The sequence below is a fragment of the Papio anubis genome, chromosome 9 (assembly GCF_008728515.1).
Source record: "Papio anubis isolate 15944 chromosome 9, Panubis1.0, whole genome shotgun sequence".
NCBI classification, from domain to species: Eukaryota; Metazoa; Chordata; class Mammalia; order Primates; family Cercopithecidae; genus Papio; species Papio anubis.
This window is the reverse complement of record NC_044984.1, coordinates 59,251,253-59,264,368: the sequence shown is the minus strand read 5'-3', so window position 1 is coordinate 59,264,368 and position 13,116 is coordinate 59,251,253. Positions and strand designations below refer to the sequence as shown.

At 42.3% G+C, this 13,116-nt stretch overlaps 1 protein-coding gene across 6 annotated transcripts in view; it reads right to left on the bottom strand.

The window, feature by feature from the left end:
* The window catches only part of TBC1D30 (TBC1 domain family member 30), a 111,445-nt gene that overhangs the window by 9,637 nt on the left and 88,692 nt on the right, over positions 1–13,116 (bottom strand). For all 6 annotated transcript variants that reach the window (XM_021922563.2, XM_021922564.2, XM_009181137.4 and 3 more), the window contains 2 exons: positions 4,373–4,485; positions 2,203–2,342 (listed from right to left, as the gene is read on the bottom strand). In XM_021922563.2, coding sequence (XP_021778255.2) covers positions 2,203–2,342; positions 4,373–4,485 — 253 coding nt within the window. The remainder of the gene's footprint in view (positions 1–2,202; positions 2,343–4,372; positions 4,486–13,116) is intronic.

Sequence of the window (13,116 nt, the reverse complement as noted above, 5' to 3'; positions counted from 1 at the left end):
TCTTCAAACTAGAAGAGGTAGAATAAATATCCTAAAAGAAAAGCTGCCACCCAAGACAAGAAAGGACACAGAGAACCACAAACTTTAAAACAGTGCATATCATTGATAATGTCCAGACCACAGAAGTCTATTTTGCATAGAAAAAAAAAATGAAATAAAACATGGCATGTGATTCAGAGCACCACATTTTAAGAGGAACATTACCAAATTACAGGATATCTAGAGGTAAATTAATAGAATGTTAGGAGGTCCAGAAGTCATAACTTAAGAGACATGCTCAAAGAAATACTGAACTTGGGCCTTTGAGAAAGCTTTGGAGGACATGATAGCTGTCCTCAAAGATTTGAAGAGATGTCAGGTAGAAGAGGGAGTAAGCACTCTTGTTCTGTTTTTTTCCAAAGGGAAGAATCCTCTTTTCCAGCTGGAACCACGGATGGTGTCGAAGAGAAGAAAAAGAAGGTGCCTGCTGTGCCAGAAACCCTTAAGAAAAAGCAAAGGAATTTTGCCAGAGCTGAAGATCAAGCACCTGAGAAAGAAGTTTGCTGAAAAGATGCTTCAAAAGGCAAGGAGGAAGCTTATCTATGAAAAAGCTAAACATAGCCACAAGGAATACAGGCAGATGGACAGAACTGAGGTTCAAATGGCTAGGAGGGCAAGAAAAGCTGGCAACTTCTATGTTCTTACAGAACCCAAACTGTCACTTTCCCTAAGGATCAGAGGTATCAATTGTGTGAGCCCAAAGGTCTGAAAGGTGTTGGAGTTTCTTTGTCTTCATCAGATCTTCAATGAAACCTTTGTTAAGCTCAGCAAGGCTTCAATTAACATGGTGAGGATTGGAGAACCATACATTGCATGGGCGTACCCAAACCTAAAGTTTTATAGCAAAATTGATAAGAAGCAAATTGCCATGACAGATAACACTTTGCTCAATCTCTTGGTAAATATGACATCGTCTGCATGGAGGATCTGATTCATGAGATCTACACTGTTGGAAAGGCTTCAAAAAAGCCAGTAACTTCCTGTGACCCTTAAATTATCCTCTCCATAAGGTGCAATGAAGAAAAAGACCTCCTATTTTGTGGAAGGTAGAAATGCTGGCAATAGCAAAGAGAAGAGCTACAGGCTTATTAGACGGATGAACTAAGGGGTCTACCATGATTATTTTTGTAATCTGGTCAGTTAATAAACAGTGATGGCTTCAAATAGGAAAAAAAAAAGCAAAGAGAAGAACTATTAGTAGAATGGGTAGGTGGAAGTTATCTCTTTGTAACTAGAAACCATGGACTAAGGGGAAGAATCTAGCAAAGTGTCTTGTAAAATACTGAGTTTCTTGTCACTCAAGAAATTTCAAGTAGAGGTCACCATAATGTTCTGATTTAAAGGGTAATCCTATTGTAAGAGAAGCCAGTATGGAATAAATTAAACTCAGATGGAGTATATTAAGCATCTACTATATGCCAGGCTCTGTGCTAAGGAACTGAGCATACAAAGTTGAATCCAATGAACGGGAGCAAAAGTCACCATAGAGAAAAAGAAATGTGTATTATGCATGTAACACATAATACAGAGAGAAACTATTACATAATAAAAAGATAAAGTAACAGAGAAGATGCTTTTAGTAACAATTTTTTTTTAAGATGGAGTCTCGCTCTGTTGCCCAGGCTGGAGTGCAGTGGCATGATCTCAGCTCACTGCAACCTCCACCTCCCGGGTTCAAGCAGTTCTCCTGCCTCAGCCTCCTGAGTAGCTGGGACTACAGGCAAACACCACCACACCCAGCTAATTTTTGCATTTTTAGTAGAGACTGGGTTTCACCATATTGGCCAGGCTGCTCTCGAACTCCTGACCTCATGCTCCACCTGCCTCAGCCTCCCAAAGTGCTGGGATTACAAGCGTGAGCCACCACACCTAGCCTAGTAACGACTTTTAATGTTGTTGTTGTTGTTGTTGTGTTTTGGTAGAGACAGAGTCTCCCTATGTTGCTTAGGCTAGTCTTGAACACCTGGCTTCAAATGATCATCCTGTCTCAGCCTCCTAAAGTGCTGGGCTTACAGGCATGACCCACCATGCCTAGCCTAATAAAGACTTTTAATAGTTGTAACCAGTTCAGAAAATTACTGAGGCATCTACAGGACACAATGTTACTCTTATTGTAGTAAACCAATACATCTTGATAATCTAAATCAAGAGCCACCTCTTTACCTTTAATTTGTTTTTGGTACTTCTGCAGTTCAGGAGCCAGGAACCCACTAAAAGGTCCAAGACACCCCACTGCATTAACGACAGCATCCTCATCGTCTGGGTCATTCTCTTCATCACTGTCTCTGGCCTTACTATGTCGTCTTGAAAAACATAAAAGACAAAAAAGAAATATACAAAGAAAACCAGAGGTATTTCAAAACATAATACAGTTACATGGTTTAAATGCCATATATATAATTAACATAGAATTACATATAATTAACATAGTAAAACCCCATCTCTACTAAAAATATATAGAAATTAGCCTGGTGTGGTGCCGTGCACCTGTAATTCCAGCTACTTGAGAGGCTGAGGCTAGAGAATCGCTTGAACCCGGGAGGCGGAGGTTGCAGTGAGCCAAGATCACACCACTGCATTCCAGCCTGGGCAACGACAGAGCAAGACTCTGTCTCAAAAAAAAAAAAAAAAAAAAAAGAATTATATATAATTACATGACTTATAAAAAGTTTCCCTCCCATCTCTGTCCAACTTCTGCCCATTGAAACTAGTAACCATGGTCACTTGTGAGACTCTCCCATCTAACTCCCACAGGTGATCATCGTTACTTGTTCTTACATATTCTTCAGTTTCTCTGAGCACACATAAGCAAATATGACTACATGCTTTTATTTTTCTCTTCTTTTTGGATAACTATTAGCATACTATATATACTCTTCTGCATCTTGCCTTTATTCATATAAGAAATCTTTACGGGCTGGGCACAGTGGCTCACACCTGTAATCTCAGCACTTTGGGAGGCTAAGGCAGGAGGACTGCTTGAGCCCAAGAGTTCAAGACCAGACTGGGTAACACAGCGAGATGCTGTCTCTGTAAGAAATTTAAAAATTATCCAGGCATGGAGGTACGTGCCTGTGGTCCCAGTTATTTAGGAGACTGATATGGGAAAATCACTTGAGCCTGAAAGTTAAGGCCGCACAGTATGCCATGATTGTACCACTGCACTCCAGCCTGGGTGACAAAGCGAGGTTTAGAAAAAAGAAAGAAAGAAAGAAACCTTTCCATATTCATACACAGAGCTTCCTTATGCTTTCTTACAGTTCTACTGGATGTACACACCCCATAGTGTGGAACCAGGCTGCTAATGGTATACACTTGAGTGGTTTCCAATAATATGTTATCACAAACTCGTGGGCACAAGCAATCCTCCTGCCTCAGCCTCCCAAGTAGCTAGGACTACAGGTATACACTACTACACCTAGCTAATTTTTATAATTTTTGTAGAGACAGAGTCTTGCTATGTTGCCCAGGCTGGTCTCGAATTCCTGGCCTTAAGTGATCCTCCTGCTTCAGCTTCCAAAGTGCTGAGACACCACACCCAGCTTGGATGGCAATTTTCTTATCAATTTCTAGGAATTTTATATATTAGCAATATCCATCCCTATTTTGTATAGTAAGTTAAAAATATCCTTCCATAGATATTTTTGAGTCTACTTATAGAGGTTTGATTTTGTTCCATTTGGGTCATCCAGAAAATTATATTTAAAGTACTTATTTTTTTTATTTTTTTTTATTTTGAGTCAGTTATTAAGGCCTTCCCAATTCCAAAGAACTAAAGGAATTCTTCCACATTTTCTTATGCTAATTTTATGATTTGTTTCTATTTAACACATTCATCCATATGGAATTTATCCTGGCATCTAGTATGAGGTCTGACTCTCATTTTCTTTCCAAATTAGTTCCCATTAGCCCATCATCATTTACTAAATAGTGTAACTTTTCACCATTGATTCAATATGCTTATTTTTCATATGATAAACTCTTTATCAACTGTCAATTTTTGGTCTTCACAGTTTTTAAATCAGCTCATCTGTGTACTTGTATACAGGTTCCACACTATTTTAACTATTGAGATTTTTAATACTTGATATCATTAGGTAAGTTTTGGGGTTGCTAAACATCTCTTCAGTTTATGTTCCAAATTTCTCTGGAAAGTACACTTTTAAAAATCTCTCTTGAGTTTAAATCAAAACCATTTGGAAAGGGACATTCAGATTCTAAGCGTCAAATTACTTTAACATATCTCTGGGGCTTCATAAATATTAATTTACAATAACAAATTAAGATATTAAGTCTTCCATCATGAAAACAATGAGGAATTTAAAAATCTTACCCAGAAACTGAGGTGGGTTTAACTGTGGCTGGAAACGGTGTAATGTTGTAGGTGTATTTTTCCCTCAACTCTGCCAATTGTGGGAAAGGGAACGGAGCCATGGAATAAACAGTCTGAAAAACAAAAGCAAAAATGCCAAGTCTGAAACAGTAGCCTTCACCAACTCTTATCAATCCTGGAAAGACATTAAAGTTTTATGAAGTCGAGTGTGAAGAGGCAGATACTGCTCCTTACACAGCAGGTGGAGAGATTACACTTCAACATCTGCTTTCAAGACAGACAAAAGAAGATGATTAAACCCGACCCAGTGAGCTCTCAAATCAACCCCGCTGCAGCTGGGTATTCAACTGGTAAACAAGGGTGGGCAATCACGGGCAAGTCTGATTTCCTTCTGTTGTTCGATAAATGGATTAATGCAGAAATCCACAGCTCCCTATGTCTTCTGTATCAAATACTCAAAAATGTTCTTCCTACGTAGTGCTTACTTTTAACAGCTCTGTTAGATGATTTTTAGACATTTAATGTCAGGTCAGCCTTCTAGATAAAATTAAGTCTAGTGGATGATCTTGTGATCAACTACAAGTTTTCTCCAAAGATACCACCTTTTTAAATGTCTGTGGATGAGTTCTAGGTGAAAATTGCTAGGTGTTATTTGAAAGGGAAAAAAAAAAAAAAAGACAAGAAAAAAGTGACAAGGTGTAAACCTTAGGCTGTTAAAACTCTATAAATAAAAATGCGGAAAAGCACCCATGCTTCCACCAGAATTTCAAAATTATGTATCATTCTATCAGCAACAGAAAAGTAATATTGTTCGCTTTCTTATTTTTATTAAAATTTAATAGCTCCAAACATGTTTCTTCAATCCTGGTACTTATTCACCAGAAAATATATATTAATCACATGTTCATTTCTCCTAGGAAGCTAAAGAAATAGCCTGATAATGTTTTCCTAGGAAAATATTTTAAAATGGTATTTTTTATTTTAGCAGGACTGTTTTTATGAAGGCTTAGAAGATGTCTAATTTGGCATGTAGCAAAAGGAAGGGTGTGAAAGGGGTTTGATTGTGATGCTTTTTCATTTTATAGCTCAGTGCCACCACTGTGACAGTCCCCTGCAATTTTATTCTAACAACCTGTACATCTTACTGTCCCCAGATGTCATAGTATCCCTTTATACTTTACGGTACCAGCCCAAGATTCCAAACAAATAGGTGTTGGCTGAAATTCCTTCTCTTCAATTCTCCATGCTTACTGTGCAAAGCTACAAGCTTATAAGGACTGCAAACATAATCTCTAAGCTGTCTTATCACAGACACTCCAGACTTGATTATACCCAAAAGGCTGAGGAGTACAGGTTTACTAACAATAAACCATGCCCCAAGAAAAGAAGCAGAAAGCATCTTGTGGCTCTCACTAGCCTTAAGTGTGAAATTCAACTACTTCCCCACTTCTCTGGGCCTCCTTTTCCTCATTTAAAAAATAAAGGGTGTGAAACTCAGGATCGTGGTTACCTCTGAGAGGAGATGGGGATAAGATCAGGGAGAAGTATATGAGGGTGTTTTCCTGTGGTTGTTAATTTTTATTTCTTAAATTGGATGGGGGGTATGTAGATATTATTGTACTATTCTTAATACATCTGTATGCCCAAAATACTTCATATAATTTTATTAATAATGTAGTCAGAAGCACTCTCATGTTCTTTGATCCCACAAAGGTATCCAACAGCTACCTCGCTGCCACTGCAGAATTCTTCCCCACTTGCTCTTACGATCATGTCTTAGCTCCACATACCCTTTTGAGGGAACGCAAGAGATGTGAAATCCTCTCCTCAGCAGCCAATCCAGAGCACAGCACCTTCCCTAGGGACTGGGTAGGAGCTGCACTACGCTAACTGTCTGACCATCACACACCAACTGCGATCCCACAGTTGGGCCAAGAATCAACTCTCATTCATGTAACTTTTTTTTCCTCTCTAACAGTTTAGAAATGTGTTCAGACATTTAAGAAACCCATGTCCTTTGGATTCGACTTTAAAAGATGAGATTTTTGATGCTAAGAATTTCAAAATTCCTTACAAGTGAAATAAGATAACTTATTAAAGACAATAAGTAGGATGATGAGCTAAAGGTTCACCTGTGTTTCATTTTGCCAGTTTGTAACAAGCTATCAGTAAATTCCCTCATCCAGCCTTGTGAAGAAAGTTCATAAGAGGAACAGGGAAGTACATCCGCCCCCTACTGCACCCTGCCCTGCGCCAGGGCTGATGGTCTAGGTTCTGAGCAAGATCCCTCAGGGGCCACTCAGCTAAAGACACCTGACCAAAAAGAAAACTAGCTCCACTGCACTTTCATCCTCCACTTCAGGTCTTCCTTTCTCTGTCATTGACTTTTAGTTAGTCCTTCAAAGAAGAAATCAGTATCCCTGAAACAAAGTTGTCTATAGTAGTTCTTCCCAAATATTCACTCACTTACTTGAAGGTCTCACGTCTGAAGGCATTTTATCCCAGGAGCATAAGCATCCCTGGCACACGGACATAGCATTCAGGGTCTCCAAAACCTTTAGGCTTCCACCTTGGTAAGTCGGAAATTTGCAACAGATTCCAAGAAAGAGATTTGACTAATCATCTTAGAGCCAAAATATGGTACAGTAATATAATCATAGGGTTAGAAAGGAATTCAAATATATTAGTTCCACCTCCCTCCCAAGCAGGAGTCCCTTCCAGAGCATCTCCAACAGATGGTCACAAAGGCACAGCTTAAGCACTTTCAGTTACGGGCACACGCAGTTTTGCAGGACAGACGATTTCAATTTAATTAATCAAACATGATCCTTGTATTGAACAAGCATCCATACCCTTGTAATTTCCACCCCATCACTGACGGAAAAAAGTGAACAGAGTGGGTGCAAAGGAAAGTCCTGCCTCTCAGTACATGAGATCTCCCACCAGACAACAGGAAATCAATCACAAACACTTTGAGTTAGGCTTCCCAAGCACCTACAAACCCTAATAATAGCATCTTAACTAACTTTTCTCCACACTGCCCTCAAGGAATTTACAACAGGCATTGTCAAAAATCCTACTGATATCCAGGTACATTATTTAATCAGCATTCCTCCAGTTTCTTTAACCCTATCAATTTTAAAAAACCAAACAAACATGAAAATGACCATTGCTAATAAGAAAACAGTGATCTACAAGGGGGAAAACCCAGCATATGATTTTCAGTATGGCACTTAGAACTGAAAGAAAGGGAAAAGACTGAAAGGGGAGAATGCTGTCATCTCTTCAGCTCAAAAATAAAGACCTTACATTCAGCCCACATTTTTCGTCTGGTGCTATTTCGGGTTTGCTGACAGCACTAAATTAAAAAAAAATGAATATAGGAAAGAGAATGGCTTGAAATGACATTCACCATTTCTCTCCTGAACATTCTATGATGTCAAGGAAAACTAACAAGTCTATTTACTATCTGAACTACCAACATACACTTAAATAGACATTTATATTTAGGCACTGAAAAGACATTATATTTTGTAATTATTGATATGCTTTACAAGAAATATGAAAACATGAGTTGCACAAAATTAGGCTTAGTTCATCTTCACGCAGATGTTTTCCTCGACAGGAGGGATGCTACTGAAATGGAATCCCATCAATCAATCCACAGCCTACAATTCTCCCTCTAGGATTCTTCTGCTTTAAGCAGCATCAAGAAGTGGTTCCTTCTCCTAATACCTAAGATTGGAAATTCCTAGAGGACAAAGATGGCATCTGACACATCTCATTCCTTCTGGCAACGTTTAAACTGTAAGTGAAATGAGAAGTTGCCTTATTCTTCTAAAGAGGATTTCAGCTTTTAGAAAGACATCTTTTGAATAGGTGGAAGCAGTGTGTTGGGTGGTGAGGAAAAGCATTCGGCTAGGAGTCGGCGACCTGGGGGCAGTCTTGGGTCTGACACTAGACAACCTGAGAAACCGACAAGTTGCTGACACTCCAACTCATAGTTTCCTCTCTCTAATGTGACAGAATTAGTTTAATTGATCTTTAAGTTTCTTTTAAGCCAGTGTTTCTCTAAGTGTTTTCTGAAAACCACCTGTATCAGAACCACCCATGGGCCAAATATCTGCATTTTCATACACTCCTGGGATGTTTCTTACACAGTCCAGTTTGAAAACCACAGCCTCAAGATCTAACGTTCCATGATTCTGTATATTCACTGAGTAACCAGTTGTATTCTTCGCACTAAGCTAGATGTTGCTGAAGCCCCTAACATTAAGGAACTTGCTATTTACAGGAAAAAAAAATTAATATACTTGAAAAAGAGAGCAGGTGCAGTAGTTCATGCCTGTAATCCCAACACTTTGGGAGGCCAAGGCAGGCCTCGCCTGAGGCCCAGGACTTCAAGACCAGCCTGGGAAACATGGCAAAACTCCATCTCTAAAATACATTTTAAAAAATTAGCCAAGCATGGTGGCATGCACCTGTAGTCCCAGCTACTTGCAGGGCTGAGGAGTGAGGACTGCTTGAGCCCAAGAGTTCAAAACCAGCCTGGGCAACATGGTGAAACCCCATCTCTACAAAAAATTTAAAAATTAGCCCAGCCTGGTGGCACATGCCTGTAGACCCAGTTACTTGCGGGGCTGAGGTGGGAGAATCGCTTGGGCCCAGGAAGTCAAGACTACAGTGAGTCATGCTCATGCCACTGCACTCTAGTCTGTGTGACAAAGTGAGACCATGTTTGGAAAAAAAAAAAGAATATTCAGTACTGGAGGAGTACAGAAAAGCCATCATCCATGAGTTCCGAGATAACAGGGGCCGTGGGAGTGGGAGAGAGAAGAGATTGAGTGGCATGTGGCATCCAGGATCCAGGTGGGCAAATAGGATTTTCATAGATGCAGCATCAGAGGGACCACAAGCCCTGTCACAGGAATGAGCAATGGCCTACAGAGGCCTGGGTGGGAACAGAGCTATGACCAGTGCCATAGAGTCTGTGAAATAGCAGGAACACCTTTGGATAGGTCGGAGACGGGGCAGTCCAAGTACACCTCTAAAGCAACGTATCTGAAAACAAGCCCATCCTCCTCCCCTCAGAAACTTGCCCTCTTCCTTCTAAGCCAGAAGATTATGCGTTGCCCTCTCTCTCCCATTACTTTTTCTTTCACCCCTGTATCCCTTTCCATGGCCAAGTCCAGTCAATTTCACCTTGTAAGTGCTGTTTCTGTTCCAGTCTGTTTCCACTCTTCACTGCCTCCTCGCAGGCCTTCCTGCTGTCAGACTTGTCCCTTTGAAATCCATCCTTCACAGATCTGCCCGTGGAGTTGACTTAAAACAAAACTCAAACATTTTCCTCCTCTCCTTAAAATCTTTCAGGTCCACAGCTCTTCTATTCCCCTTTCCAAAGGGTCCACAGAAGCCCTAGAACTCCAGCAAGTACAATCTCTCAATCACTGACCTGAAACATCAAGTCCAAGCGCCTTACCAGGCATTGTGGTCTTCCATGAGCCAGTCCCTGAATTCCAGCCTTCTGACAGTCCCCCTCACACTTATGTAGTATGTTATCAATAGTCCTTCACACATGCTTCTCTCTCAAACACGAACTGACTCTCCACTCTGCACAAGAGCCTTCAACACACACACACACAAACACACACACACACAACCACCCTTGCATATATGTGCACCCCTACACACACACACACACACACACGCCCACACACACGCATAGCCTAGTCAACTCCTATTCTTCTGTAAAGGTAAAACCAGACATGAATTCCCTCAAGAAAGGCTTTCCTAACTTCCTCTCCTCCAACTCACTCCATCCCTGCCCCCTAGGCTAGATGAGGTCTTCTCTCTTCTTCAGCCCTCAGCCCCTCTGCAAACCTCCCTCGGTGCACTCCCCACACTGTGCTCTAGGAGACTATAGGCTCCCGAAGACATAGCCCATGCTTTCTTCTGTGTCCCTGGCACCTGGCACATTACCTGACATTTAGAGGTGCTCGATAAAGATTTGGAGAAGTTAGTACAGAGCATAGAAAATCAGGCTGAAGCATTTTATTTACTGTAGTTAGTACTAAGGAAGTGCTGAAGGACTTAGTGTAGAGCAAGGAAATGACCAAAGCAGTAAGCATGGATCATTACTCTGGTAGCAAAATGCTGGGCCCCTATTCCAGGCCCTAGCTCCCAGATGACATTTCTAGCCACACCCTGGGCCAAAATGGAACCCGCTGCCTTAAAGGGAAGGACCCAGCACTGGTAGGATTCATCACCTGCTGACTAAAGACCCTGAGTAACAACCAGCAATATCCAGGGAATATGCCATGGGCCCTGAGCTCTGAGACACGCTGGCTTCAGGGGAGACCCAGCATATTCTCAGCTGTAGTGGCTATGGTAAAAGATTCATTCCGTATTAGAGCAGAGGGAATCTAGAAACACAGCCATCATCTACAAGTTGGGTTTGATTCAACATTGATTGAAAAAGAAAAGGCAGAAAACTAACCATGGATTCTCAATAAATGTTTGCTTAATGAATTAATAAGTTTGATGGAAATGGAGGGGCAGGCAAGATGGCAGATGGAAGCCTACACCATTCATGCCCCCTGCAGCAACACCAAATTTTAACAACTGTCTGTACACAGAGAAGCACCATAATAAGAACCAAAAATTAGGTGAATAATCACAATATCTGATTTGAACTCCATATCATGGAAAGAGGCACTGAGGAGGGGAGGAGAGACAGTCTTGAATCATGGACGCCACCCCTCCCCAATCCCCCTGGCAGTGGCCATAAGACATGGAGAAAGAGTATGTGCACTTGGGGATGAGAGAGTGCAGTGACTGGAGGACTTTACACTGAACTCAGTGCTGCTCTGTCACAGTGGAGAGCAAAGTTGTGCTGGGCTCAGTCAGCATTCACACTCAGAGGGAGCATTTGAACCAGACCTAGCCAGCAGGGAATTGCCCATCTCAGCTGTTGAACTCGATTTCCTCAGCAAGCCTTGCCATCGCAGGCCAAAGTGCTCTGGGATCCTAGGTAAACTTGAACAGCAGTCTGGGACACAAGGACTGCAATTCCTAGGCAACTCCTAGTGCTAGGCTGGGCTTAGAGCCAGTGAACTAGGGTGGCACATGACCTCGGGAGACACAAGCTGGTGTGGCTACGGGAGGACTTGCGCCATCCCTCCCCCAACGCCAGGCAGTGCAGCTCATAGCAATGAAAGTGACTCCTTCCTTCGGCTTAAGGAGAGGAGAATAAAGAGTAAAGAGGACTTTGTCTTGTATCTTGGATAGCAGCTCAGACACAGCAGGATAGGGTACCAGGCAGTCATGAGGCCCCTATTCCAGGCCCTAGCTCCCAGATGACATTTCTAGCCACACCCTGGGCCAAAAGAGAACCCACTGCCTTAAAGGGAAGGACTCAACACTTGCAGGATTCATCACCTGCTGACTAACGAGTCCTTGGATCCTGAATAACAACCAGCCATATCCAGAGAGTATGCCATGGGCCCTGAGCTCTGAGACATGCTGGTTTCAGGGGAGACCCAGATATTCCCAGCTATGGTGGCTATGGTGAAAAACTCATTCTGTTTGAGAAAAGCAGAGGGAAAAGTAAAGGGGACTTTGTCTTGCACCCTAGATACCAGCTCAGCCACAGTGGGGTAGAGCAACAAGCAGGCTCTTTGGGTCTGAGTCCAGGCCCAGGCTCTTGGACAGCATTTCTGGACCTGCCCTGGGGCGGGGGGGCCCACTGCCCTGAAGGGTGAATCCCGGGCCTGGCGGCATTCACCATAAGCTGATGGAAGAGCCCTTGGGCTTTAAGCAAACATTGGTGGTGGCCCAGCAGAACTCCTTATGGACCAGTGGTGGTGGTGGCCACAGGTAGAAGCTCTTCTGCCTGTGGTATGGGGAGGGAAGAGCAGGAAGAACTTTGCATTGTAGTTTCAGTGTCAGCTTAGCTGCAGTAGAATAGAATATCAGGTAAATTGCTAAGGTTTTTAACTCCAATCCCTTGCTCCCAGAAAAAAACTCTAGACACACGTGGGGCCTAGGGGGAACTCACTGTCCTGAAGGGAAGGGCCTTGGGCAAGGCCCAATGCTGAGCTAACTTCAGGTCTGACCCAGCACGGTCCCAGTGGTAGTGGCCACAGGGGTGTTTGCATCACCACACCCCCAGTTCCAGAGGGCTCATCACAGGAAGAGAAACTCCACATGTTTCAGAGAAATTAAAGGAAAAGAATAAGAGTCTCTGCCTGGTAATCCAGAGAATTCTTCCAGATCTTCTCAAAGACCACCAAGGTGGTACCTCTACAAGTCTGCAAAAACCACAGCATTACTGGGCTTGGGGCCCAAGTCCCTTCTAATACCTAGTGATAATTTGGATATTTTTGTCACTCAAATCTCATGTTGAATTGTAATCTCTAATGTTGGAGGTGGGGCCTGGTGGGAGGTGTCTGCATCCCTCATGAATGGCTTGGGCCATTCCCTTGGTGATAAGTGAGCTCTTGCTCTGAGTTCACATAAGACCTGGTTATTTAAAAGTGTGTGGCACCACTCACCATCTAACTCTCTCTCTTTCTCCTGCTCTGGCCATGTGACATGTCTGTTCCCTCTTTACCTTTTGCCATGATTAAAAGCTCCCTGTGCCTCCGCAGAAGCCAAGCAGATGCCAGGGTCATGCTGCTTATACAGCCTGCATGAACCAATTAAACCTCTTTTCTTTATAAATTATCCATTCTCAAGTATTTCTC